The sequence below is a fragment of the Coccinella septempunctata genome, chromosome 1, assembly GCF_907165205.1.
Source record: "Coccinella septempunctata chromosome 1, icCocSept1.1, whole genome shotgun sequence".
Taxonomy (NCBI): domain Eukaryota; kingdom Metazoa; phylum Arthropoda; class Insecta; order Coleoptera; family Coccinellidae; genus Coccinella; species Coccinella septempunctata.
Genome location: NC_058189.1, coordinates 51,572,038 through 51,599,192, shown reverse-complemented (window position 1 = coordinate 51,599,192; position 27,155 = coordinate 51,572,038). Strand labels below are relative to the sequence as shown.

The 27,155-nt window shown below is 36.3% G+C and overlaps 2 protein-coding genes across 2 annotated transcripts in view; both read left to right on the top strand.

Moving 5' to 3' along the window:
* The first annotated feature begins 8 nt into the window (after window positions 1-8).
* LOC123322063 (probable ribosome production factor 1) lies at window positions 9-1,529 on the top strand. The gene is made up of 4 exons (XM_044909893.1): window positions 9-287; window positions 342-560; window positions 692-1,110; window positions 1,275-1,529. The coding sequence occupies exons 1-4, from the start codon at window positions 126-128 to the stop codon at window positions 1,450-1,452; spliced, it is 978 nt and encodes a 325-aa protein (XP_044765828.1). The 5' UTR covers window positions 9-125; the 3' UTR covers window positions 1,453-1,529.
* Window positions 1,530-1,837: 308 nt separating this feature from the next.
* LOC123311376 overlaps window positions 1,838-27,155 on the top strand; it is a 210,845-nt gene continuing 185,527 nt past the window's right edge. Inside the window, exon 1 of the mRNA XM_044895287.1 lies at window positions 1,838-2,106. The gene's annotated coding sequence lies outside the window, so the exon portion shown is untranslated. The remainder of the gene's footprint in view (window positions 2,107-27,155) is intronic.

The following is a 27,155-nucleotide window of genomic DNA, read 5'->3' as shown; positions in this document are numbered from 1 at the left end:
TGCTAACTAGTTAGTGTGCTAAGCTAACCTTTAATTTACAAAATACAAAATACAAAGTTCGTTTAAGATTTGATGATTGAGACTGTTTAGAACAGTCATTTATAGGGCATTCCTCACATAAAACAATGGATAACGAAGTGAAAGAAGAAATACTGAAGCCTGAAGACTCCAAACCTTCAACAAGTAGTGAGTCAGTTCTATTTCCAAGTGTTAATAAATATGCCCACATCAAAAATAAATTGGTTAGGAACCAACAATTTAAAAAAGCTCAAAAAGAAAAGAAAAAAGTGAGTACTAGTTTAGCAAACGTGATGAATCAACTAAAGTTATATTTGTTTCAGGAGAAAAAAAAACTAAAAAAAGAACGACAACAGAGTGAAGAGGTGAAGCAAGTTCCTCACACAATAGAAAGTTTGAGAGAAAAAGACGAAACAACTGTTATTGAACAAGACGATGTTGAATTGTATAAACATGATATAGATAATGATGAATTTAGTGATTATTTTAAAAAGTCCTATGAACCTAAAGTTCTTATCACATATGCTGATAATCCAATGAGGGTATGATGGGATTCTTTTATTTTATATACATATATATATTTTTGCGATGAATATGATATTTTTATATTTCTGATACAGATATGTCCTCTGAAACTATAACATATGACTATAAAAATCTCAATTCATTTTAGAAAACCAGGATTTTCGGAAGGGAACTCACTAGAATAATACCTAATTCTACATCTTTATATCGTAATAGATCTGGAATAAAGAAGATTGTTCGAAGTGCTACTAAAGAAGGTTTCACAGATATTTTGGTAATTAATGAATATCGAAAAGAACCGGATGGTCTTTTGGTAATTCATTTACCTGATGGACCTACAGCTCATTTCCGCCTAAGTAATGTTAAAATTACACCTGAATTGAGGAAAAATCACAAGGATATCACAGCACATAGACCAGAAGTTATATTGCAACAATTCAGTACTAGATTAGGAACAACAGTTAGTAGAATGCTTGGAAGTCTTTTTCATTATGATGCTCAATTTGTGGGACAGAGGGCTGTGGTTTTCCATAACCAGAGAGATTATATATTTTTCAGACACTACAGGTAATTCACTGATTTTATTACCATTGAAAATTTTGATATAATGCTGCAGTATAAGTGTTTATAATTTTTTGATATTATGTACAAAATACTTATATGATTTATGCTTATGATGTGAAATTCATAGAAACATTAGTGTTAACCAAAATTGAAACATTCTTTTTCAGATATGGATTTGACAAAGATGGTAAAAAAGCTAGACTGAAAGAATTGGGACCAAGATTCACTCTTAAACTAACATCTTTACAGAAAGGCACTTTTGATAGTAAGTATGGCGAATATGAATGGATAATCCAAGGAAAACGACACTCCATGGAAACGAGCAGAAGAAAATTCTTTTTGTAAATCAATTCAACAATGTTGGATGTTCATACATATATTTTATCGAAGTTGCCAAGTTCTTATAAAAGTAATTTCTAGTTTATATGTTTTTTATTGGAAATTCAAAGTTTCCAAGGAAGTTTTTATTTTTCCCACAGGTGTTTCCTAGTATTCCACAGATACTGAGAACTATAGAAATTTTTTTTTTAACGGATCATGAATCTCGCAGTTCAGAATGATTTTGTGCTCACTTCAAAATGATTTGAAAAGTATAGAAATGAATGATTTTCTCCGCGCCATCTTTTATTCCCTCAAAGTAGTTTTACTACCTGTATTCCTTTTAGCAGATTTCCTGTTGTCGATTAGCTTGCAGTGACATTGGTTTCTGGTAGAGGGCACTAAACTTCAACTTTTGAAATAAGACAACATGGCGAGGTTATAATTCATATTTTCTTTAAGAAGTTTGTGAAAAGTTAAATTTTTCGCGTTGTGTTGAAATTGTGTGTAAATATACTCTATTATTTATTTTCAAATTATTGTGAATGTGATTCATTCGTTCGGACTTGGGTGTAATACTGGTGCTACGGGTAACTATCCCAACTTTGGGATTGTTGTTGACAGAACTTAAGAAGTTAATCGGTGAAATTCTACCTTCAAACTGAATGGAAATGTTTTCTGGTATGTTTTCGTTTTACCATATATTTGTTTTTCTATTGTTCGTGAATAATTTCGTAAAGTTCCACAAGTTGGTTAACGAATCCCAGGCCAACAATGATTTGATCTCTTACTCCCATGTAACATCCTAAAAATCTTCAGAAGTTCCTATAAGACTTCTTTTAATCAGAATGATCACCTGAACTATTAGGAAGTTGAAGTATCCCTTTGAGAAGGTATTTAATTGTTGATGGCTTTCTTATCAGAACGATAAATCATCATTCATCTCATGTTTAAACCGGGAAAAATATTATTATCTAGTTGTAAAATCACTTACTTATTCTTTTAATATGTTAGCAATTACGTTACTAGTTCCCGTAATTTGGGTCAGATAATCTGACGGCAATTTTTTTCAAGTTGTTATTTCTGACACTTGTATGAGTAATCTTGAGGTTATGTTATTATTTCTCAGGAATGTTTTCTCGGGCTTACCGCTCTTTATTTTATTTTTTTGCATCATAAGGTTGAGGATATAAATCAAAATTTAACTCGCATATTGATCTTAACTTAGTTTATTCATTTGTTGACTGAGAGGGCAGTTTTTCAAATTTGTTATCATATAGATTTATAGAAGCTACATACTAGGATATTTATTCACAAGGACTAACACCTAATGTTCAAAATGCACTCGTCTATACCGAGGTCTACAACGTATGTGTGATTTATTAAATGGTATCGTCAAAATGTTTTTTTATAGGTATCTTTGTCAAAATACCATTTAAATAGTGTAATAAAAAAACTAGCTTTTCCAAAATGCCCAGAGGTTGGAAGATCAAATTATCTATATTTATTTTGTGATGAACATTTATTATAGTGGCAGAATATGCCATTCCTCTACGTTCAAATAAGTGTTCTCTAGTACTGCAGGTTTCAAGAATGATTTCCTGGGATTCCTTCCTGAATATGGACTTCAAATTATAATATTTTTCTCCATTCGTTCCTTAGCAATATCAGCGTTTAATCGAAATCCGTCTTCTTGCTACAGTAAATATACTAAAAATGTTCCTGTATGTTGTAATTAATATTCATGTTGAAATATTAATACACATATTTTCATCCTTCCACTTTTGGCATTTCGAAAACAGTAAATGATAACTTACAAAATCAACAGAAAATCAAATGTTGAAATTGGGAAGATTAAAACTATTAGGCAGGTTTGTATTCACAAAAATTGACAATTGACTTGAGCGTAACCTGAGGCGCAACCCTAAAGAAGGCAACGTCGTTTTACTGAAAATGAAATAATCCAAGAAAATTGGTGACGTTAGGGTCTCTTCCATTAGTTCCTGATGTTAAAGGAGTGAATGTAATGATGAAAATTGTTGACATTGGATAAAAATTCCGATCAATTGTAGTTTATTCACCTATTTTTCTGAGGATGAGGACATAATCATCCTTCCATCGATATCCTGGAACAAATTACTCATAAATATATATTTTGGATTTCGCATCGTTGTTTTGAATGATGTGTGCAGGATAATCCGGGTTGAGAGTTCTCTCCAGCAAATTTTCGATGAGAGTTGAAACTGTAAACCTTTGTGTTAATTTTCCAGCGTTTTTATAACAGCAGATGGACTGTCGCTCATCTAATGGAATAGGTTGAAATGATTACTACCGAATAGAGTTTTATCGTCGACCCATGAAACCGCACACAGCTTGCCTATATTGATCCTTTAGATTCGCTTGGTTTTAGTCCGCATTTTAGGAATCAGACAAACGGAACGACCATACCTGAAGCGTGGCGGTTGTCGCTGGTATGCGTCTCTTGTGGTTTGTTATTTTCGAGCGTGAACTTTCGGATTCCTGTAAAGGAAAAAATCAAAAAATCATAGAGATTCATAGGTAGAGTAGGCAAGGTGCACTAAAAGGTGGAAAAGATAATGAGTGACCAGAAAAAATACTCAGTGATTTGCTCGTAGAAATATTCCATATTCTATCCGAGTATGACAAATAATATACAGGGTGATTCCAAATTGGACGTGAACCTTGGAGGAGGCGTTAGTATGACTCATTTTGGGTCGTTTGAGACATAATTATCGGTAACCGAAAATCCACAGTTTCCGAGATATCTTGTGATTTTCAGAAGAATTATCACCTTAGTTCATTTTTCCTCGATTTTTTCCACGGTAACTAAATTTTATTATAATTTTGGGTTATTCACTACCATCCTATTGAAATCAGTAGCAGTCCGAGCAGTTGTCTCTCATTCATATCGTGCATTAATTGGAATTCGCATGAAAATATGGTGTTTTTTTGGAAGATCCTTCTGATTTTTCAGTTATCTAAAGCATCAGTAATTCAATTGAAGCCTCAGAAGAATCAATGTTAAAAATGTTACACCAGATAAGGTGCCCTTGTTGTTTTTCTGAATGTACTGAAATTTCCAGATACACGTTGATACTACGTCAATATCAATAAAAAACCGTAAGTTTATAAAGGTTCATCTTGCGCCAACCAGGCTTGCTTCGATAGATAACCATCTAGATAACCTGATAATTTGGAGTTGGAATTCGAGAAATGTCCCATCGTGGTCCGTGTTTTATTGTTATTTATTAATCTCAGAAGAGGCGCCTATTTGTGACTGTTCTTGTCGCTTTTTCTGAAATATTGAGTTTTCTCCCCGTTCCACTTGTATGCAGCGATAACCCATTATTCACGCAGTTGAAATACAGTGGGACCACCATGACGGCGTTAAATCCAATCCGAAAGATACTAAAGGATATAAGATGCAAGATACAATTTGAAGACGCAATCGGAAATTAATAATTTGAAAGAATTAGGTCATGAATTAACTGATCTAATCATCATTTAATTGAAGACGTTGAATTTTTTTTGTGTATATATGTATGTGAAAATTTAAGATACATCGGAAGATTTATCTATACTGGCTCAAAACGTTAAGGTTACCATTGAAAAAACCCAACTAACCAACCACCCTAGTAGAGGATGTATGACAAACTCCTCAAACATGAAAAAGTGCGTAATTTAAGATAAAAATTGAACTGCTCGAGATGTTTATCTACAAAATAATACGAGGATGTATTGATATCTAGTTAGCCTAGACCAGTTTCATGCATACAAAAATATTGTGTTACCATAGCAACGAACAATAATTCATAAGAAGTGTCAGTATGAAGTTTGAGGTCAAGGAAGTAAACCAGAGTTACTCAATAAATTAAAAGAAAGGAGATGTCCTCCGAAATTGTGAAAATCGAAAAATTGGAGCATCGAGCCATCATCAAGTACCTGTATTTAAAAGGGTTAAGAGGTAAGCAGATTTACGAAGATATGCTTAATACCCTTGGTGATCAATGTCCTTCGTATGCTACCGTGAAAAATTGGACTGCAAGCTTCAAAAGAGGTAAATTTTCCATTAAAGATGATGACCGATCGGGGAGGCCAGTTTCTGTGTCAGTCCCCGTAAATATCGATGCAGTTCATGACATGATTTTATCAGACTGTCGAATTGGGCTAAAACGGATATCTGAAGCACTGAATACTTCATACGACCGCGTTCATCATACAGTTCACGTCGATTTGGACATGAGAAAAATTGCTGCAAAATGGATCCCCAAATGTTGACCAAAAGCGTGCAAGGGTAGAAGCATCGCGTTCTATCTGTGCTCGATTTGAAAACGATATAGACTTCTTGAACCGAATTATTACTATGGATGAGACTTGGGTACATTTCTACGATCCAGAAACAAAGCAACAATTGTTGGAATGGCGACACTCTGGTTCTCCAAGACCTAAGAAGTTTACCGTGGTGATGTTAGCTCCCGGCCGGCCAGCTCCAAAACGACTATTCCACCACGATCAATGCCGTATCTACCGTATCGATGATGCAATCGATTAATTTTTTCCCCCATTTAGAATAGGATGCTGAAGCGAATGATTAAATATATGCAGAGAAGGATGAACTGATTTCAAATTAGGTTTTTTTCTTCTTCTATTCGCAATATTCGAACTCCAAGGATAAAAATAATCCATTATTCTGTCTATAACGAAGCGCATGTTTCTCTGTCAGTTTGAAATGGCCGGCCAAGAAAATTGATATAAAGGGTGTATACAGGAATGTTTCAGATGTACTAGGATAAATTTTCGTTTCATTCTGACACTTCTAGACCCCCAGCTCCAAGAATCGAAACGAACCTATATTCTGTCTATCACGGAGCGGATGTTCCCCATTTTTTTTCTATAGTTTAAAATGGCCGGCCAAGAAAATTGATATGAAGGGTGTATAGAGGAATGTTTCAGATGTACTAGGAAAAATTTTCGTTTCATTCTGACACTTCTAGACCCCCAGCTCCAAGAATCGAAACGAACCTATATTCTGTCTGTTACGGAGCGGATGTTTCTACTTTTTTTCTATGATTTAAAATGGCCGGCCAAGAAAATTGATATAAAGGGTATATAGAGGAATGTTTCAGATGTACTAGGAAAAATTTTCGTTTCATTCTGACACTTCTAGACCCCCAGCTCCAAGAATCGAAACGAACCTATATTCTGTCTGTTACGGAGCGGATGTTCCCCATTTTTTTTCTATAGTTTAAAATGGCCGGCCAAGAAAATTGATATAAAGGGTATATAAAGGAATGTTTCAGATGTACTAGGAAAAATTTTCGTTTCATTCTGACACTTCTAGACCCCCAGCTCCAAGAATCGAAACGAACCTATATTCTGTCTGTTACGGAGCGGATGTTCCCCATTTTTTTTCTATAGTTTAAAATGGCCGGCCAAGAAAATTGATATAAAGGGTGTATAGAGGAATGTTTCAGATGTACTCCAAGAATCGAAACGAACCTATATTCTGTCTATCACAAGCGGATGTTCCCCATTTTTTTTCTATAGTTTAAAATGGCCGGCCAAGAAAATTGATATAAAGGGTGTATAGAGGAATGTTTCAGATGTACTCCAAGAATCGAAACGAACCTATATTCTGTCTATTACGGAGCGGATGTTTCCCATTTTTTTTCTATAGTTTAAAATGGCCGGCCAAGAAAATTGATATAAAGGGTATATAGAGGAATGTTTCAGATGTACTAGGAAAAATTTTCGTTTCATTCTGACACTTCTAGACTCCTAGCTACAAGAATCGAAACGAACCTATATTCTGTCTATTACAGAGCGGATGTTCCCCATTTTTTTTCTATAGTTTAAAATATCCGGCCAAGAAAATTGATATAAAGGGTGTATAGAGGAATGTTTCAGATGTACTAGGAAAAATTTTCGTTTCATTCTGACACTTCTAGACCCCCAGCTCCAAGAATCGAAACGAACCTATATTCTGTCTATTACGGAGCGGATGTTCCCCATTTTTTTTCTATAGTTTAAAATGGCCGGCTAAGAAAATTGACATAAAGGGTATATAGAGGAATGTTTCAGATGTACTAGGAAAAATTTTCGTTTCATTCTGACACTTCTAGACCCCCAGCTCCAAGAATCGAAACGAACCTATATTCTGTCTGTTACGGAGCGGATGTTCCCCATTTTTTTTCTATAGTTTAAAATGGCCGGCCAAGAAAATTGACATAAAGGGTATATAGAGGAATGTTTCAGATGTACTAGGAAAAATTTTCGTTTCATTCTGACACTTCTAGACTCCTAGCTACAAGAATCGAAACGAACCTATATTCTGTCTATCACGGAGCGGATGTTCCCCATTTTTTTTCTATAGTTTAAAATGGCCGGCCAAGAAAATTGACATAAAGGGTATATAGAGGAATGTTTCAGATGTACTAGGAAAAATTTTCGTTTCATTCTGACACTTCTAGACCCCCAGCTCCAAGAATCGAAACGAACCTATATTCTGTCTGTTACGGAGCGGATGTTTCTACTTTTTTTCTATGATTTAAAATGGCCGGCCAAGAAAATTGATATAAAGGGTATATAGAGGAATGTTTCAGATGTACTAGGAAAAATTTTCGTTTCATTCTGACACTTCTAGACCCCCAGCTCCAAGAATCGAAACGAACCTATATTCTGTCTGTTACGGAGCGGATGTTCCCCATTTTTTTTCTATAGTTTAAAATGGCCGGCCAAGAAAATTGATATAAAGGGTATATAGAGGAATGTTTCAGATGTACTAGGAAAAATTTTCGTTTCATTCTGACACTTCTAGACCCCCAGCTCCAAGAATCGAAACGAACCTATATTCTGTCTGTTACGGAGCGGATGTTCCCCATTTTTTTTCTATAGTTTAAAATGGCCGTCCAAGAAAATTGATATAAAGGGTGTATAGAGGAATGTTTCAGATGTACTCCAAGAATCGAAACGAACCTATATTCTGTCTATCACGGAGCGGATGTTCCCCATTTTTTTTCTATAGTTTAAAATGGCCGGCCAAGAAAATTGATATAAAGGGTGTATAGAGGAATGTTTCAGATGTACTAGGAAAAATTTTCGTTTCATTCTGACACTTCTAGACTTCTAGCTACAAGAATCGAAACGAACCTATATTCTGTCTATTACGGAGCGGATGTTCCCCATTTTTTTTCTATAGTTTAAAATGGCCGGCCAAGAAAATTGATATAAAGGGTGTATAGAGGAATGTTTCAGATGTACTAGGAAAAATTTCCGTTTCATTCTGACACTTCTAGACCCCCAGCTCCAAGAATCGAAACGAACCTATATTCTGTCTATTACGGAGCGGATGTTCCCCATTTTTTTTCTATAGTTTAAAATGGCCGGCCAAGAAAATTGACATAAAGGGTATATAGAGGAATGTTTCAGATGTACTAGGAAAAATTTTCGTTTCATTCTGACACTTCTAGACCCCCAGCTCCAAGAATTGAAACGAACCTATATTCTGGCCATTGGTCTAGAAGTGTCAGAATGAAACGAAAATTTTTCCTAGTACATCTGAAACATTCCTCTATATACCCTTTATGTCAATTTTCTTGGCTAGCCATTTTAAACTATCGAAAAAAATGGGGAACATCCGCTCCGTGATAGACAGAATATAGGTTCGTTTCGATTCTTGTAGCTGGGGGTCTAGAAGTGTCAGAATGAAACGAAAATTTTTCTAGTACATCTGAAACATTCCTCTATACACCCTTTATATCAATTTTCTTGGCCGGCCATTTTAAACTATCGAAAAAAATGGGGAACATCCGCTCCGTGATAGACAGAATATAGGTTCGTTTCGATTCTTGGAGCTGGGGGTCTAGAAGTGTCAGAATGAAACGAAAATTTTTCCTAGTACATCTGAAACATTCCTCTATACACCCTTCATATCAATTTTCTTGGCCGGCCATTTTAAACTAAAAAAAAAAAATGGGAAACATCCGCTCTGTAATAGCCAGAATATAGGTTCGTTTCGTTTCTTGGAGCTGGGGGTCTAGAAGTGTCAGAATGAAACGAAAATTTTTCCTAGTACATCTAAAACATTCCTCTATATACCCTTTTTATCAATTTTCTTGGCCGGCCATTTTAAACTATAGAAAAAAAGTAGAAACATCCGCTCCGTAACAGACAGAATATAGGTTCGTTTCGATTCTTGGAGCTGGGGGTCTAGAAGTGTCAGAATGAAACGAAAATTTTTCCTAGTACATCTGAAACATTCCCCTATATAACCTTTATATCAATTTTCTTGGCCGGCCATTTTAAACTATAGAAAAAAAATGGGGAACATCCGCTCCGTGATAGACAGAATATATGTTCGTTTCGATACTTGGAGCTGGGGGTCTAGAAGTGTCAGAATGAAACGAAAATTTCTCCTAGTACATCTGAAACATTCCTGTATACACCCTTTATATCAATTTTCTTGGCCGGCCATTTCAAACTGACAGAGAAACATGCGCTTCGTTATAGACAGTATAATGGATTATTTTGATCCTTGGAGTTCGAATATTGCGAATAGAAGAAGAAAAAAACCTAATTTGAAATCAGTTCATCCTTCTCTGCATATATTTAATCATTCGCTTCAGCACCCTATTCTAAATGGGGGAAAAAATTAATCGATTGCAGCATCGATACGGTAGATACGGCATTGACCGTGGTGGAATAGTCGTTTTGGAGCTGGCCGGCCGGGAGCTAACATCACAACGGTAAGAAGTTTCGTGTCCAAAAATCTGCTGGAAAAGTTCTTGCTCCAGTTTCTTGGAATTGCCATGGAGTAATCATGATTGATTTTTTGGTAAGGGTAGAACAATAACCGTAGATTACTATTCGACATTACTGACCATTCTGCGCGAAAAAATTAAAGAGAAAAAACCCGGACAGCTATCCAAAAGTGTTTTGTTTTTGCAGGACAATGCCCCTGCACACAAATCTCATGTTGCCATGCAAAAAATTCCTGATTTAGGGGGGAATTACTAGAACACCCCCATTATTCACCAGATTTGGCTTCATCCGAATATCATCTCTTTTCTCAACTGAAAAAAGTTTAAAAGGTCGTACATTTTCTTCCAACGAGGAGGTAATAAAAGCTGTGGAGGTCTTGTTCGCAAAGCAAGAAGAAACATTTATTTTGAAAGGTCTAGAGACGTTGCAGGTTCGCTGTAATAAATGTATCCAATCAAAAGAAGAATATGTTGAGTAATAAAATCTTCTGACATTGAAATTTTGTTTAGTTCTAAAGTAGGCTAAGAATTTTTCAATATATCCTCGTAAATACCGCAGATAAGAATTTTGTGTTTACTTTTTATTCAATCTGTATGAGTCTTCTCGCCGATTTTCAAGTAGAAACAACGAAACAAGCCTTCGTCTCCCTTTTCTCTTTATATGATCTGTGGATGAGAGATCTCAATCAACATTGAGTTTTCTATATGTATTTCTATTCTCATTTCTATGAGCCTCTCTGAACTGTTGTTTTCAGTTGAACGCTTATTAGGAGCCAAACTTATATTTGAATTTACCCGCGTGCATTTAGGTCCGGGCGTCTCATGTGAAGCAGAGCGAACAAATAGCGGTTATTTTTCCAGTCTCGTGTGCTAATTCATCTCTAATGGAGAGAAACTCCCCGTTTTTAACGAGCTCGCGTTCTTAATGAGCTCATATTCTGATCGTCTGCGAATACCGACCACTTGTCCGACAATTACCGGTCGGGAATCGTTCCGTTCCCGAAGGAAAACTCTCGTATCTCACGCTATTCATCAGCCATTTTGCCCAATTTGACGATGCCTTCTAGATCTCGACTAATTATCCAAACGAAGTCTTTCCGAATTTTTGTGTTTGAGGGAATTGGCGAGAAGGGACTTCCGACGAAAGATGTCATTAAAAAAAAATTGGCTAAGCACTGACGTGTTTCAGGATGTTTCCCACGCTTTTTAAATTAATAACTAGAGCGGTCATCTATAATACAGGTGCTGAACTCGCCTATTGCTGCTTGGTTCTCCGGAGAAACAATTGATTTTCCTAATATTCTCAACCGTACTGCCAAAAAATCATGTATTCGCATTCGAATCCTAAACCAATCCTGGAAATATCAAGCCACTAGCTCTTTACCCTTAGACAGTATGATAACTCCACGTTACATTTAACGAATCACCTTATCGCCTTAACTAGAAGATGGTTTATTGCTCGGGAATTTTCTCAAAGGTTCAGGCGTTGATGTTTTGCCATTGCCACCTTGGGTACAGTGTGGGCAAAATTCGATGAGATTGAATTGTAGCTCTGTAACCGTAAGAGCTAGGGAAAAAATGGATGACGACATCGATTTTCAAAACATGAATAATGGCCAAAATCGCATCCCTTTATTTTCATTTGTTTTCAAGTTAATAGTAAAAACTCGTTTTTCGGCTCTTTGAATTAGTGCCTCTATTTCGTAAAGTTTCAGTGATATCCAAAAACAAATGTTTCATTCTATAGACACTTCTTCACGTAGAATGCAGTGGAGTAATCCACCATTTTAGTGATTTTCACATATTATAGTACGAATTTTATTTTCTCATACAGAATATTTAATATATGTCGGATCCCTGATTATTATTCCAATAACAAAAACTCAAAAACTAATTCGATCAAGTTGGCAGGTCATCATGACTTTGAAGATCACTTTCATTCCGGATATTTTAAAGCATGAAATATGAAATGCATCACTTTCAGGAAATATAAACCTGCATTCAAGTGACTATGTTCCGAAACCTTTTCAACTAGTAGATAATTTAAATACTAGTACCACAGCCTTTTCCATCATCTTCTATTCACAAATAAAAGATGGCTGTGGTAGACTAGTATATGTAAATATGAGGTACGTAGTTATGGAATTTCTCGTAATTTCCTCATTCTCCGAGCATCTTCTCGAATATTCGGAATGAAAGTGATCTTAGAAGTCTCATAACCTGACACAACATAGAAGCATAAAGTTCATTATCATGTCAATGAAAATGACCTGCCAACCTAGCTAGTTTTTAAGTTTTTTCATTGGAAGAACAATTAGAGACACGATTTATGTTATGCATGGTGAGTCTTCGACTCCTACACTACAAATATTTTAACAGTAGATTCTGGAGCTCAAAAGTAACACTCTTATTCTTTACCTTTTTCATTCGAATCTGCTCGGTTTGAAAAAGTTAAAAGAAACAACCTTTTGAAAAACCATAAAATAATGTTATTTTTAGTTCTATTCCACAAACACTTTCGTCGAATGAAATGAATTTCGGAATATAGTTTTTCATTTATTTGATAAATCTTTTTCGAACACAATATATTTCCCACGTCTTCCAGTTTTCTCATTACGACTATTACGTACCATAAAAATACCAAAAATTCAAAGAATCCAACTCTTGTTCTATGTTGCACGCTATCTCATGAATATTTGGACGTTTTGTAAAATAGAAATATTCTTTATATTTTCTCGTACAATGCGCCGTTTTCGAGTAATTCGATGTTCAAAATTCAAAAAGTATTTTCACATCATCCACAGATGTGTAGTGTCACAGATTCAGCTAGTTATACTGAAGGTAATTTTGTTTTTCCAGGGGTGGTACAGCTCATTATGAAAACATCAAATGGCTCTATCTTTATATTAGGGCTGAATCGAAAAAAATGGTATAGAAAAAGTGTTTCTTTCGACCTCAAGAATCTACTGCTAAAATATTTGTAGGAGCCAAAGACTCACCCTGTATATTCTGAATCAGGAAAAAAAATTGGCACCGTAATATGTGAAAATAACATAGGGTTTATATTCAATAAAATGAAAGTTACTATATCACGTAAGTTGCAAACTGAAAAAAATCTTTGACTACGCCACTGCATTCTACATAAAAAAGTGTCTGTTGAATGTGAAATTTGTTTTTCGATATCAATGAAACTAAATAAAAGACCAATTCAAAGAGCCCATAAATGAGTTCACATAACTTGAAAACAAAAGAAAAGATGAAATTTCGACGCGTCGTTGATGTTTTTCCATGTCCACTTCGTGTATCGGATCTGAATCCTATCAAAAACTTCTCAGATATAATGGGTAGGAGACTGTCCACTTTACACAATCTCCACAGATCGAGGACCTATGTGCAACAAACATCTATCATCTTGTTCTGTCGGCGACTAGCTATGTGTACAGGAGTACTTATAGCTTATTCCTGAAGGAGCATTCGAAACCTTAACCTATTCTGAAAGTTTCAATTTTATGGCTCTTTTTTTCGGAAACTTCCTAGTAAGGTTTGGAGGGGTCTGATAGCCGAACACTTCTCTTTGTTCGAGGCTGCACGTTACGTGGATGATGTCCTAGGAATGACGTACAGATTATAAATTTACATATTGTTGGGCGTGTTGGTCGGACCCACCAAACTTGTCACCTCGACCAAAGCGGTCTATTGTGGCACACAAACAAGCTCAGAGAACTGAACTTCCCCTCCACTCCCATCTCGCTTAAGAAGGCGATGATGTTAGTGCGGTAGTGATTCTTGAGTTCCTCTAGATTCAGCTTGAGAGAGCCAAAGATTCTGTCTGACCCTGCCAGAGCCTATAGAGTGATTCATTGACGATACTCAGTATGTGTAAGTGAGCTCTGGACTTGCAATGTCCCGTGAAAACTGCCATCATAGATCCCAGATTGGTCCTAGTAAATCCTAGCCATTGGTTGGTATATAGACTGCGAGGCACTGTGCGAGTGACGCAGTCCAGAACGCTGGCGCCAATAGTCCAGGACCATCTGTCTTATCCAGCTATTGTTTCGTTCCATGATTAAGGAATTAGAAATGTCTATATAGTACGTTCCGGGCCAATAAACGCTGAGATTGCACCTTATCTGGCTAGAGCATACGATAACTCGTTGCCTCTGAACCCTGAGTGTCCAGGTACCCAAATAAGTTTCACTCTGTTATGACCTGAAGTGGTTTACCAGAAACTCTGGCTCCAGAACCCTGTTTGGTTCTGGAGCCATCAGTAAACCAACAAGGTCCTTGTAAATATAATTCCTTGTGTAAGAGTCATTTGTTTCTGCTTGATTGTTCTTCTGATTATTAGGTCAGTTCTCATGCCCATCACCTCGTCCGCCTCCAGATGGGCTAAGAGCCGATTGAGCACGAATATGAGTTTAACCTCTCCAAAAATGTGAAGGGGAAGCTTTTATAGCTTTTTCATGGATGCGGTTGGAGTAGAGCGGAATGCCCCTGAAATCATGAGGCTGGAGTCTCGGAAGTTTGTTTTGGATTTGTTTGTGTTCTGTGCAGAATCACCAGGCGATGAAGCCGCCTCTGGTATATCTCCAGAAAGCAGGCGTTGATGTTTGGCTATAGCCACATTGTGTACCGGATCTGAATACTATCGAACATTTGTCAGATATGATAGGTAGGAGACTGTCCTTTTCCATAAACCTTCACAAAGTGTGAAACAGTTAATCAAGGAAACTTATTTGCTAGGAACGATGTGCAACAAGCGGACATCGACCATCCCGTTCTGTCGATGCCTAAAGGTCTACAGGAGTGTACTCAACCCACACGTGGTTTCATAACCGATGTAGGACCACCACATTAAAAAAAAATCAAGTCGAAGGAATGTCTCCTTCTGGGAACGCACTTCTTATGTCACAAAGTGTTTCTCCGATCGATTCGCGATGATCCATCGCAATAATGGGAGAATAATCGCCGAACGGATATCCTGAGAAACGGACGCGCAAGGATTATCGATGAAACGACGGGGTCCACTATCCTCCGGCGGACGCGGCGATGACTCACCGATTCGTTCGTCGTTTCTTGATTTAGTGGCCGAGGGAATCCCTTCGTCTAGGGTTGACGCGATCGCGTCTTGAATATTTTAAATCCCCACAGGAAATTAAGAACGGGCAATATCGATGGCACGGCCGGCGGTCGCTTTTCGTTTTATGGCGCGATTTGCCGTTCATTCCTTCACAACTTTTCACTCTTCACGTTCTAGGCTGAGCCTGGGACATTAAAAAAAATAGCTCAAACTAGCGCAATATTTCATTCAAAACGCTAATGAACATATATAATCAGAATAATTCAAGAAATATAAGGATCAGAAAATCAAGAAAGAACAAATGAAATTGATAATAATAATCAATTCAAAAAAAGAAATTTTCGTGTCTGCTCCAAATTCTTTATTTAAAATTGCGACATATGTTTCGGCCCATACAAAATTAGAGCCATCATCAGGCATCTGCAGACAAATACAAAGATATACGAAAACAGTAATAAAATAAAAGATAGCAACAGAAAAGTACATGGAAAGAGAAAACAACAGTACAAAGACAAAACAGTAAATCAACATATATTGAGAGTCGAATTGTAAAAAGAAATTTAAGTGAAATAACTTACATGTTTAGAATTATAACCGAAATTATCCGTCAAGAAAAGATGAAAGCAAATGTCACATTATCAGGGATCAACAAAGGCGAACAGACCGAGCAGAAAGAAGCGCAGAAACCACAGAAAAACACAGAAATGACTGAGTTTCTGTTGAGTGTCGAATACCGGGTTGTGTGAAATATCAAAATTGGGAAAAAGGGGGAAGAATGGAATTGGAGTCATCGCGATGAGATGTTCCCTGAACTTCTTATTTGTCCACATTTGCTCGGCTTTCTCCCATCGCGATGACTCCAATTCCATTCTTCCCCCTTTTTTCCCAATTTTGATAATTCACACAACCCGGTATTCGACACTCAACAGAAACTCAGTCATTTCTGTGTTTTTTTGTTGTTTCTGCGCTTCTTTCTGCTCGGTCTGTTTGCCTTTGTTGATCCCTGATAATGTGACATATTTGCTTTCATCTTTTCTTGACGGATAATTTCGGTTATAATTCTAAACATGTAAGTTATTTCACTTAAATTTCTTTTTACAATTCGACTCTCAATATATGTTGATTTACTGTTTTGTCTTTGTACTGTTGTTTTCTCTTTCCATGTACTTTTCTGTTGCTATCTTTTATTTTATTACTGTTTTCGTACATCTTTGTATTTGTCTGCAGATGCCTGAAGATGGCCCTAATTTTGTAAGGGCCGAAACATATGTCGCAATTTCAAATAAAGAATTTGGAGCAGACACGAAAATTTCTTCTTTTTGATTATCTATCAAACTCCAATGAACAGGATGGATATCAGATTTGATAATAATAAATGATCAGCAATAATAATCAACATCAAAAAATTAAGAAGAATCTAAGGAAATCCCTTAAGATGAAGAAAACAAAAAACAAACTTCAATCCCGTTTTTGTTTTTTTTTCCAAAATGAATGTGCTGAATTGCGATTTCGAAGAAGTTAGCCTTGCACTTTCGTATTTCTCAATGGAAACATATGAAAAAATTCGTATTGAACTTGTTCTGATTTGTGCCGTTGAGATCTTAACGAAAATCCTGCTTATTTGCTGAAAAATAAAGTTTTCGGACAAAATTTTCCAAGCGCTCTCGTTTTTTTTGGTTGGAAATGGTTTATACAGGGTGAGTCTTTGACTCGTACAAATATTTTAACAGTAGATTCTTGAGGACAAAAAAAAAACTTTTTTACATTTTTTCAGATTCGGCTTGGTTTAACACATACAGGTTGTTGAAAAATCATAAAAAAATGTTATTTTTAGTTCTTTCTCAAAAACAGTTTTATCGAGGGTTTTATCGAATGGAATGAATTTTGGAATATAGTTTTTCATTTATTTGATCTTTTTTGAACACAAGATATCACCCAATTCTTCCAGTTTTCTCATTATGACCATTACTTACCATAAAATACCAACTCTGGAAACTAAGTTGGACGCTATCTAATGAATATTTGAACGTTTTGTAAAATAAAAGTATTCTACATATGTTCTCGTAATTTGATGTTTAAAAGTAAAAAAGTATCTGTCAAACTTGAAGAATTGGGTGCTTTGGCTGAATACAACTTTGTTTGAAAGATTTACAGAGGTTTAGTATCACAGCACGGTTTAAGCTAGTTATTCTGAAGGTTATTTTATTTTTCCAGGGGTGGCATAGCTTATTATGAAAACTTAAAATGGCTATATCTTTATATCAGAGCCGAATCTGAAAAAATTGTGTATGAAAAAAGTGTTTCTTTTGACCTTAGGCATCTAATGTTGAAATATTTGTACGAGTCAAAGACTCACCCTGTATAGTTGTGCTACATTGGCGCTATCCTGTGCCGTTCAAATTCAGAATTTCGGGTTTCAGATACTGGGTCAGGGCCGGGCCGAAGCCAAATTTCGGGATGTTAAAGCATCGAAATATTTCCTACTGCTTTGAAATATTTCCGACTACTTTGAAATTTTTCCGATTGCAATAGAGGAGCAAATAGGTCATTTTTGGGGGGTCTTAACCCCCGCTCATTTTCAATCCAAAAAATCAAGATTTTCGAAGAGTTTTTGTGCTAAGGCAGCGTTGATTATAGAACCAGACATCTCATCGGAGGAATATAACAGGAGATATCGCAAATAGTTGACAATTTTTGAAAAATGCCATTTAAACGATAAAAATCTAAGCGAAGGGAGAAGACTTTCAAAGTTGCTCGCAATAGATTCAGCGTGTTCGGAAACCTATATTTTCATTCCAAACTTTCGAACATCTGACACCGTTCACGGGAAATTACATAATTTATTTTGTTTTTCCATTTTTCATTCGCGAGTTCACTTTGAAGGGCTCTGTGGAGTGCAATTCCCCATCGAATCATCAACTGCTTGGTTTTCCCGAAACTACAGAACAACTTCCATACACTCCATATCCTAGGACAGGATACCCTGATTTTTAAACAGAGGTGCAAATATGTAATTTTTGGGGGTCTTCCCCCTTGCTTATTTTTAGCCCAACAATCGAGATTTTCGAAATCGGAGGTCTAAATTGAATCGGAGGAATATAACAGGACATATGGCAGATTTAAATTTGCAATTTTTGAAAAATGCCATTTCAACGATGAAAATCTAAACGAAGAGAGATGAATTGCTCGCAATAGATTCAGCGTGTTTGAAAACCCATATTTCCATACCAAATTTTGAAATATCTGACACTGTTTACGAGAAAAAAAAATTTTTTCCAATCATCTTTTTCGCGTTCACTTTAAAGGGCTCTCTGGACTGAAATTACCAGTTGGTGTCACTGTCTTGTCCGTCCTAGACCCTTAGCCATGTAGAATGTTGAATTGAGTCAAATCATTTCCTCTTACTCTATATAGGTACTTTGGATTATTTTTTTATCGTTAAGGAATTTTTGTCACTATTTGTCGCCCATAATATCTGGTCGACCTAGGCCCAATATAGGCAAATCTGCCACTGTCTCTGCATCATATTCCGAAGATTAAGAACCTTTGTGCCAGATTTGCTGAGTTATTTCTTCGAAGTCGTTTACGTTGAAATTACAAATTGACCTGTTCCTATCACCTATAAAGAGTGTTTTTATCGAGCGATGTCTCCCCCCCACACATGCCTGTTGCATTTTCGGTTGACGTTTCCTAGAACACCTCCAAACCCATTTCAAAGGGTTGTCTTCATTGTCAGAACGGAAAAATAGAAATATTCGCACTGTCGATCCTCGGCGACAGCCCAAACATCCCCGCGACAAACAGAAGGAATAAATATCCGATTACACCTGGTCCAATATGCGGTGAATACCTTGAAGATTTCGAAAACCAACCTGAATGGCCGCAATTCAGCCCATATCGTCAGCGCCCTAATAATATTTATCCTATTTATAAATGAACCGAGGGCGCACACACACACACGAGGTAGATTAACGAGAGGGAGACACATTTTATGGCGGACACCTTGAGGCACTTCCGAGTGCGGTGTTCGGTTTCGGTTTATGATGTTTGCACGGGGCGACAGATGCGTTTTCCTCGAGATTCCTCTCTCTTTCCGTGCACCTCGCAAGCCGTGGATGCTGCGGAGACGCGGGCGGGGGTCGCTCGGCCGTTTCCTGCCTGCGCCGGTGGCGGTGGTGCCGTCGCGGGGGTGATTTTATGGTCTCTTGATTAACGGGCGACTTGTGCCATTATTATTTTCACTTTGCCGATTGCTTTCCCTATCGAAAACATTGGGGTTGGGGATGCTGATGGATCTTGCGGGTTTCTGGAAGGATGTTTCGATAAAAGTAGGTAGAGCAGTGGCGTATATAGGAATCAATTTGGGGAGGGGAAAGAACAATGAGTTGCATTCAATAATGTTATTAAATGTAGGGTGTATTCAAAGGTGAGGCTGTTTCTTTAACTAAGGTAGAACTGGTCAAAATAAAGCACAAAATCACCTATACAAAACTTTCAAAATGACAACGTTGAGAAATATTACTGAAGTCTGAAATTAATAGATCCTACGACCCTAGATCATTTGTTATCTGAATAATCGCAAAGTAATGGGAAAAAACTTATCTCTTGATTTCTGACTCAACATGTGGTTTTGTCCAGAATTTTGACTTTTTTTTGATTTTCACTTGGGAATGAAAAAAGAAACTTGGGATTGCCGAATCTTTCACAATATTCAGTAAATTACGCGATTTTATGAACTGGCTTAAAAATCATTGAAAATGATTGCTGAGATAGATTCTAACATAGATTAATAAAACAGGAGATAGAGCATCTCGACAAAAATGCGTTCACAAAATACTGCCATAAATATGAATTTGGATATCTTGGGTGGGGGAACTGGACAGGGGCGGATTCAGAACTAGTCACACTGTGAATATTTCAGGTAGTCGGCAATAATTTTATATCGAATGGAAATATGTTTCAATGCAAAGATTTCGAGTATTTTTCTTATGACAACTAATCAAAGGGATGCAGAACTAATATGTTATACCAAAACAACTTATGTAAAAAAGAATTTATTTTAAATACAATTGTACCATACACAAATAGTCAATATGACCCTAACCTACATACAGATTATTTAAAATTTTATTCACTAAGCATAAACTGGAAACCAAAAATTACTTTCATAAAAAAAATTCACTTTAGAATGGTTAATTCTCAAATCAATAGAAGTGGAAGCAGCTGAAGTTTATGGAATTTGTATAATGAGAATCTAAAAGAGTTTGTTCATTGAAGAAATCCTCAAGTCTTCCGTACAGATTTTGCGGAATGAAACAGTAATGTAATACTGTAAACATGAACCAATGATTGTGAAATAGGAAATTATTTTTTATTGTATACAGTAACTCATAAAAGAATCCCTCAATTCTAGATGAAGCATCAATATTTTTTTTACGGGTAGTTTTAAATTGAATTAAGTTATATTGCATATAAACTAAAGAGCAGTGTTTTTCAGCAACTCAAATACCTAGTTCAACAACCTGATTCCCCCTTCAAATTTTTATACCACCTCGAAAGTGCTTTTTGGTGTTGAAGTGCATAATAATCAAGAGTTATTTTACGAAACTGTAAGCTCTAACTCAATAATAATGTAACTTTTAAGCAAAGCTTTCCAAGCTTTCATCTTGAATTTTTCTTTCCAATGAGTTAGGAACTGCTTGTAGGGCAGCAACTTTTTTCTTGAAGTACTGACGACTCACTCTTAATCTTAAATCGGTTTTTTTGACGTCAATTAGCTGTTTTTTAATTTCTGTTCTCCGCTTGTCTCCTGCAACAATTTTTCAACTGAAGTTTTACTTCGAAATATGAGGTATCCTGATAACAGACATTTTCATTCAATAAATCATAAAAATGATGGGAATATCCGAGCTCTAATTGAATGGTCATTATTATAATCATAATTACAGTAGTAGCATAATTTTTACATTGAAATACATTTTAGAAATAAAGGAAACTTTTTTGATTTTCACAAAAAGTTCCAAACATGACCTCAGCTCATTTTTATGGATTTTCATTCCTAAGACGAGTTCTATTTGCCATAGCAATTTATAAGAAATTTTGTATACCTCCCTGGGTAGGTATGTACCTCACTTGTTTTATCCTTGAACTACAAGAAGCTTTCATTTCTGCAAATCCTGAACTGGCATTCGTGTTTCTTGATATTGTTCCCATTTTCCTTGCATTTTCCTCAAAAACTCCAGTACTGATTACAGGTTTGGCACAGTATTGGCTATAATTACAACATTATTGAAGCAATTAAAATCTCGTTCTACTGTTCATCTCGAAACCAGGAAGAATGTTTATACTAAAAAGCATGATATAATAAGAAAAAATCTACTATAAATTTCAAGTTCAGAAGTAGTCAGAAATCACTTGCAAAATTCCAAAGAAAGTGATAATCAGACAATAAAGCGAGTTAAATAAGTGGTAAACTACCTATCTTACCTCACTCGGGATGGCATCTTTTTTCAAATTTACGGTAAAAGTCGATTACTCTCATTATACTAAAGTCTGGAGTATAAATTACAAGAGAAGTGTAAATTGTTTTCAAGACCCAGTGCAACTCTCCACTGCCGTCGTCTGGTTTCATTTCTGGGAAATCTAAAATTGAAATCAATTATTTGATTGTATAAACTCAACATTTCAATTCCATCATTTGATGGGATTCAAACTTAATTCGACCCTGGCGTGCCCTAACTCCCTCCCCTGATTTCATAAAGTCGTGATCTCAAACAAGAATAAAATATCAAAAACTTACCAGAATAAATAAATCGCTTTCCTCTTTCTTGTATAAATTGCACTTTTATTTCAAACACACGTTTTCAGGGCACATCGCTGCTTATTTTCCAAAATATTACGACGTGAATGATTGAAATAATATTTTGACAATTAGAAATACACACGCCGTCTTAGAAATTTTAAAAGCGATCTGGAGGGGAAAACAAGCGAAAATTCATTTCATTGGTGGTTTTTTGAAGTGGGAATAATTTGAAGAATGAACAGTCTGGAAAATAGCTTATGATCTATCTATTTAATCTATGGATTCTAATACGACCCTAGACCGTTTGTTAGCTGAATTATCGCAAAGCAGTGGGAAAAAACTTATTTCATGATTCGACCATGTGGTTTCGTTTAGGATATTGGCTCGTTCGATATTTACGTATTAATGAAAATGGAAACTTAGGATTGCCGAATTGTTCTCATTATTTTTTAGTGTATAACAAACGATTATAGTTGGGGAGCCGAAGAAGGAAATTCGGGATTCACTCGAGCGTGTCAGATTAATATAAGGGGGCATACCTTGGACCATGTAGAGTACTTCTAACAAAAATTAGACCTGTATATATGGGGAATTGTCTAGGACAGCCTGTCAGAATAGTAAAAAAAAAACGATCATTGTACATACTCGAGCCTGTCAGATTAAGACATATGTGGTTAATTACATGTTGGAAAGTATATATTCCCTTAATCTGACAATTTAAGCGTGTCGAAAATGTGTGGGAGGCCGCCAAAGTTGCAAAAAAAAAACGACACGTTTACATTCCCGAGCGCGGTGGCTTTTTTTCTTATTTTGAAGCTAATGATTCAAGAATAACGGAAAAACTATAATCTGACAGTTTTAGCAAACCGAAACAATAAAAATTGGCCATGAAGGTCACAAAAATCAGTTTTTTTGAATTATCTCCTTCCCTGGGCTTCAAATCTTTTTCGCATTCATCATAAAAGTTGTAGAGCATAACATTCTCTACAAATTTTGTCCCAAGCAATTTTTTCTGCGTTCAAACGTTTTTGAGATATATGGCGATTAGTGCGAGGTTATTAGCGATACATGCTGAAGCGAAAATTCACTCGTTGGAAAATAGTACATTCTAAGGTTCAGTCACAGACAACACTAAAATTTTCGTGACTAATTTCGAAATTGTCATCATAGAAATACCTTGTCATTTTGACAATTGTAGATTAGGATGGGATTCTACATTGACCTTGCCCTTTCGCATGTGTGGCTAAGCTTCTCGCCCATATCGCCCTCTAACTCGAGAACGGTTTAGAGTATGTAAAATTGCTTCATACAAAAGTTGTGCAGAATTTTATTATCTACAACTTTCATAATGAACACAAAGACGATTAGAGGTACAGGGAGGGAAATAAACGAAAAAAAGGGATTTTATCATCTTCAAAGTGTCAGATTAAGAAAACCCCCTTGATTAGTGTCAGATTAATGGGTCATCACGACTACAACACCCAGATTAACCATCTGTATGAAAATCTGACACGCTCGAGTATGTACCTACAAGTAACGATTTTTTTGTACATTTTCAAAGGACCGCTGTGACCTTGAGTCACGTCCAAATCGTCATTATCTTGAAAAGTAGCTTCCTTTGGGTCCAATTAACATATCCTCCAAAAATCTGACACGCTGGAAATTTTTTTTTACCACTTTCAACTCTTCCGTACGGTCAGTCCCACCGCGCAAACTGTCAGATAAGCATGAATTAATTTTCAGAGACACGTAGGGCATATACAGTATCTTAATCTGACACGCTCGAGTATGTACACCTGACGATTTTTTTTTTACATCTTTTATTCCCTGCAGACGCTTTCCCCACCGCTGAAAGTGCATACATCATAGAACCTTTTTTTCTTTCTACCATCTAATCTTCAAAATCCACTAGGTCTCCACGACGCTCGAGTAAATCCTCATTTAGCATCGTCGGCTCCCCAACTATAAGGAAAACGGGAAATTTTAGGTGTTGGCATCTTGTCTCATTGGAAGCAGAATTTAATGCTCTACAACTTTTCTATTATTTTTTGTTGAAATTTTCAGTCCTGCAGGAGATATGATAATAAAACCGCAACTACACCCCTTCAGGGGTCAGATTTTAGTGCCCCCCTTGCTAATGTACAACTCCGCCAAGAAGGAAAAACCAGGATATTCTTATTGGGTTGGGACATGTCTGAAGCTATTTCAGCAATAAATTCTCTAGTTGCATTTTCTTCATAATTGGTCGATATAGATTCTAAAGCTACTGGCTTAGAAAGGAGGTCGTCTGGAGTGTGACTTTGCCGGGAAAACTTCAACTGTTTCGTTCTTGTCAAACCTCACAACATCTCATATCCTCCCATATCGTCTTTTGATACCCTTGTGCGGCCAGTAGTGGCCTAACGTGGGGCGTGCGGGGGTTGAGATACGGACCACATTTTTCAAGTATAGTGACTAATTTGAAGAGTGGCAAATTGTTTGCCCCTCACAAGATCGTACTGCAGGCCGCTACCTACTACCACCTCTTGTATGTGTGTGTTTTTGTACCATCGATGGCGTAACCCGAGATGGCAGCTGCCGTTTTCGGCGGTGCAACATCCGCATCCACCGTCTAGGACCCGACAAGGTGGAGAAGGGTGCGGTACCTACACTGGGTTACGAAGATCGCGATTCCAACTTCAAGATTTGATGGCTGGCTTTCATCGACTGATTGCCCGTACGGATATTTTGATACGAAACAACTTTTTGAGCAGCATTTTCAAACTCCCTGCAATGGGGAATTCTCCTCAATTTGGGTTATCACTGCATATGCAAGTTTTAACTGAATAGTTATGAGTTTCATTCATGATTTTTTCAAATGCACCGCATTCATTCAATTCTTCAAATCATTCTTCAAATATGGGGTTTCAAAATTTAAATCGCTTTGTGAGGAGTTTACGATTTGGCAACTGCGCATACAAGACAATGAAAAGAACAATGTCCGATCAGCTTGTTTATAAAATATCAGCTGTTGATTTACAGGCGCCTACTTACTGGCGAGCTTCAACTGCAACCGGCCATAAAAATCCCATAAAATTTTACGACCTTCCTCGTTCGTCGCAGACTTCATAGACAGCCATCTTTATCTATCTCATCAAGATAATGTTTTTGTTGTCCTTTATTATCAAGGCATATTTCAGTCGATGTTGCCAACTTGTGCAATCGACATGAAACGCTTTAAATTTTAAATACCCATTTTTATTTTTCATTTTTGAGTGCTTTAAATAATTTACGGTTGAAATGGTTATTTCAAAATGTGACGTTTCAAAGATATTTCATAAAAAATACATCATTTTCGTCAGAAGGAGTATTCCCTATTTGAAATCCTAAAATAACCTGGTAGTTTCTTGCATGTATCTATTGGAGGATTCTGGTTCGAAATTGATGTTATTCCATTTCCATTTGGAATTGCTTGGTAGCTAGTGTCCTACACCTCTATATGTGATATAAATTTAAAAATTATCACTTACATGACCCCTTTTTGCTGATTTTTTTTTTCGATCCACCTGTTTCCTTTTTCGTTATTCAAAGCAAAATAGTGACAAAAATCCCTTTCTGTATCTCGAGTAGCTGGCTGTTTCTTGAGTTCTTTATTCAACTTTTCGAATTGTCCTGTGGAGTTGAACAGATTTTCTTTGGTAGAGGGAAGGCGATTAAAAAACAAGTTGTGGTGGTGTCTCCCTATAAGATGAACATGTTATCCGCCTACTACGTAAATTTGAGTTCGTAGATAATTCCAGCGTATACGACTCACGCTGGGTACCTGTTGATAATTTATTTATGTTCTCAAAAACCGTTACTTTCAGGAAGAAATTACAAGAGACCTCCCTTACTCTACAAGAGGCCTCATTTGTTCAAAATGAATCAAGCTACCATTCTTCAATGGTATAATTGCATTACACCACCAAAATTTTTCTCTATTGCTTTCTTACTTCCATAGAATGTCCGCTCAATCTCATTTAATTTCTGTCAGTTTTCTGGTTTCTAAGAAAAAAATTAAAAATTGCTTCTCAGATGCCATCTTTAGGGAGCTATATACAGGTTGTTCCTAAATTGGAGTAACAAACGAAGAGGGAAGATTGCTTAAGTAATTTTAAGAAAAAAAGTCTCATAAACATGGAATCGCAAACGTTTCGTTTTCGAAGTACAGGGTGTTAAAGTTCAAATTTTTTTTGTAATGATTAAACGAGTTTATGAATCATTGATACAGATCGGGAAAATAACCATAAAAACTAATAATGAATTTATTCACCACAGCTCAATAACTGGATTTTTTTATGACAATTTGGATTTTTCTGAGGATTTTCTCGAAATCGGTAACAGATACGATGAAACTACAAGAGACCATAAAGTTCAGTATAACAACAAAGGTTCTTTTTACATTTCTTCATATTAATACTAACTCACCAAAAAAAAACTTCTGGAGGAAAGCAGGGACAGTGTTCCAGAAAAAATATCACCCTCTACCTTTGCTATCGAACTTGGCATGTCACATGGTGTGAACTATCGATAAACATATTTATGCCAAATTTTAGTTGAATGTCTTGTGAAGTGTAGATAATATAAGAGAAAAACTAACTCTATCACCCTGTTCCTCGAAAAATAATCGTTTGCGGTTCCATGTTTATGAGACTTTTTTCCTTAAATTTACTTAAGGAATCTCCCCTCTTCGTTTGTAACTCCAATTAAGGAACATTCTCTATATGTTAATATAAGCAGGCAAAAAAATACATATATGAAAAACCCAAACTATTTTTTGACAAGGAATAACATTTTCGCAACTTTTCATTTACACCCTATACAGGGTGAGTCTCGTACAAATACAAAAATACAAATATTTCAACAGTAGATTCTTGATGTCAAAAGAAACACTTTTTTCCATACCATTATTTCTGATTCGGCCCTGATAGAAAGATATAGCCATTTTAAGTTTTCATAATGAGCTGTGCCATCCTTGGAAAAACAAAATTACCTTCAGAATAACTGGTGAAATCTGGACACTAGACATCTGTGAATCTTTAAAACAGAG

Excerpts from the sequence above, each read along its gene's own strand:
- LOC123322063 (XM_044909893.1), top strand. The coding sequence starts at position 126 with ATGGATAACGAAGTGAAAGAAGAAATACTGAAGCCTGAAGACTCCAAA. Across the intron at positions 288-341 it reads CTCAAAAAGAAAAGAAAAAA|GAGAAAAAAAAACTAAAAAA; the intron begins GTGAGTACTAGT and ends TATTTGTTTCAG. Across the intron at positions 1,111-1,274 it reads ATATTTTTCAGACACTACAG|ATATGGATTTGACAAAGATG; the intron begins GTAATTCACTGA and ends ATTCTTTTTCAG.